The 2,421-nt window shown below is 45.8% G+C and overlaps 1 protein-coding gene across 1 annotated transcript in view; it reads right to left on the reverse strand.

Moving 5' to 3' along the window:
* Nucleotides 1-1,715: 1,715 nt before the first annotated feature.
* Nucleotides 1,716-2,421, reverse strand: part of psmd3 (proteasome 26S subunit, non-ATPase 3) — a 16,320-nt gene continuing 15,614 nt past the window's right edge. The window contains exons 11-12 of the mRNA XM_053338116.1: nt 2,325-2,375; nt 1,716-1,951 (exon numbers count right to left, since the gene is read on the reverse strand). Of these exons, the coding sequence (XP_053194091.1) occupies nt 1,874-1,951; nt 2,325-2,375 (129 nt within the window). The 3' untranslated portion in view covers nt 1,716-1,873. The remainder of the gene's footprint in view (nt 1,952-2,324; nt 2,376-2,421) is intronic.

Below are 2,421 nucleotides of genomic sequence, written 5' to 3' on the forward strand. Positions count from 1 at the left end.
TTGGGGACCTCAGAATCTCCTCTCTGCTTTTTGCGGTTGATGTTGCTCTGTTGGACTCTACAGGTGAAGTGGTCGGGATGAGAGTCAGCACCTCCAAATCTGAGGCCATGGTGCTCTGCTGGAACAAGGTGGACTGCCCCTCAGGGTTGGGGAAGGTGGGGGGGGGCTGCCCCAAGTGGAGGAGTTTAAGTATCTGGGGGTCTTCTTCACAGTGAGGGTAAGATGGAGCGTGAGGTTGACAGTTGGATGGGTGCCGCATCAGTGATGGGGGCGTAGCAGCGACCGTCAGAAGGAGTTGAGCCTGAAGGCGAATCTCTTGATTTACCGTTGGGTCTGCGTTCCAACCCTCACCTACGCTCACCAGCTTTGGGTAGCGAGTTACACAACACTGATCTCAAGCAAGTACAACAACTCTGACACCAATAGAGACTCTACAAGCAGACCTTAAGCTATCATCACTACCTTATACTAACTAAATATTACTTACTAAAATTGGACAGCTTTTTAGTTGGGAAGCAGTTTGTCGTGATCCTTATTGATAGTCTCAGCAAGGTAACTGAACAGGTACTTGGCAGATTTTGTTGGGGGTCAGGCTGTGAGGGTTAGGGTTGGGGGTCAGGCTCTGAGGGTTAGAGTTAGGGTTGGGGGTCAGGCTGTAAGGGTTGGGGGTCAGGCTGTGAGGGTTAGGGGTCAGGCTGTGAGGGTTAGGGTTGGGGGTCAGGCTGTGAGGGTTAGGGTTGGGGGTCAGGCTGTGAGGGGTTAGGGTTGGGGGTCAGGCTGTAAGGGGTTAGGGTTAGGGGTCAGGCTGTGAGGGTCAGGGTTGGGGGTCAGGCTGTGAGGGGTTAGGGTTAGGGGTCAGGCTGTGAGGGTTAGGGTTGGGGGTCAGGCTATATAACTAACACTGTTATCTCTGTTTGAAATGACTTCTTGTTCTAATTACTTGTTTTAAATGTGCTGATTTATCTTTTTTCTTTCTGTCCTGACCTGCTAACGGACAACACATGAAAACTAGCTATTCTGGCTGATTCCAGTGCATTTACATTTTAATTGAAATATTCATGAATGTACACTTTCCCCTTTTAAATACACAAAAACTAAATACCACTCATATTATATACGTTATATTTATATTATATATATTCTAGCTTACAGTAAACTAGACTGTGTCCAGTGATTCTTTAATAAAAGAGGAAAACTCTTATTTTATGTGTTGAGTTTGCAGAGTTATTAAAGTTATTTAGAGTTATTAAAGAGTTTTAAGTTGATTTTTAGTTTTGTATTTAAGTTCAGGTCATATCAGAGTAGATGTGAAGATTCTTGTCTCTCTTTAAAACGTGTAATGATCCAAAGTGTCCAGCAGGTGGAGCCATTGACTCACTGTGAGGATGATTATTAATGTCTGCTGCTGTTTAACTCAGCTGAAGTTTATTCTGCCTCATTTCTGATCAGGATGGACTGATTGATTGATTGATTGATTGATTGATTGATTGATTGAAGAAACTCTGAATAAGTTTCTTGATGTTTCCCAGAAGCAGCAGAGCGAGCTTCTCCTGCAGGAAGCCGAGTCAGTCTCTGAACTTTAACCTGCATCTGTATGAACATCTGCTTTAAAAGGAAGAGTTCTCCTGCTGCTGTTTGGAGTTAATCTGTTGCCGTGGTAACGTCCTGTCTGGTCCAGACTACATTTCCCAGAATCCCACAGAGACGCAAACATGTAAACAAACAGTTTTTTATTGGTTTCGGAATACAGGTCAAAGGTCACAGCAGGCGTATACATCAGATAAAGACAAGAAGAAGAAGAGGGGGGGGGGCTGGGGCATTGTGGGTAATAACCGATCAATAACGAATACACTTCCTGTCCCAGCAGAGAGGATCATGGGAAGCTGTCGTCATCGTCTTCGGCCATTTCTTTAGCAAACTCCAGATCCTGCTGCTCCCGCTCCCGGCGCTCCTGAAACCATCAATAACCAATAATCAACCGATAATGAACGTTTGAAAGGCTGCTGGTCACATGATGAACAGAGTGTAACGCCACCTGCTGGTAGAGCGATGTATTACACTCTGCTGCTTCATGCTTATTATCAGATATGTGTGTGTGTGTGTGTGTGTGTGTGTGTGTGTGTGTGTGCGTATGTGTGTGTGCGTGTGTGTGTGTGTGTGTGTGTGTGTGTGTGTGTGTGTGCGTATGTGTGTGTGTGTGTGTGTGTGTGTGTGTGTGTGTGTGTGTGTGTGTGTGTGTGTGTGTGTGTGTGTGCGTATGTGTGTGTGTGTGTGTGTGTGTGTGTGTGTGTGTGTGTGTGTGTGTGTGTGTGTGTGTGCGTTACCTCTGCTGACTCCAGGTCTTTGTTATAAGCTTTAGGAGGAAACCTCATGGCCTGCAGGGAGACAGAAGATCAGTTAGTCTTAAGTTAGCGCTGTCTC

The sequence above is a fragment of the Scomber japonicus genome, chromosome 18, assembly GCF_027409825.1.
Source record: "Scomber japonicus isolate fScoJap1 chromosome 18, fScoJap1.pri, whole genome shotgun sequence".
NCBI lineage: Eukaryota > Metazoa > Chordata > Actinopteri > Scombriformes > Scombridae > Scomber > Scomber japonicus.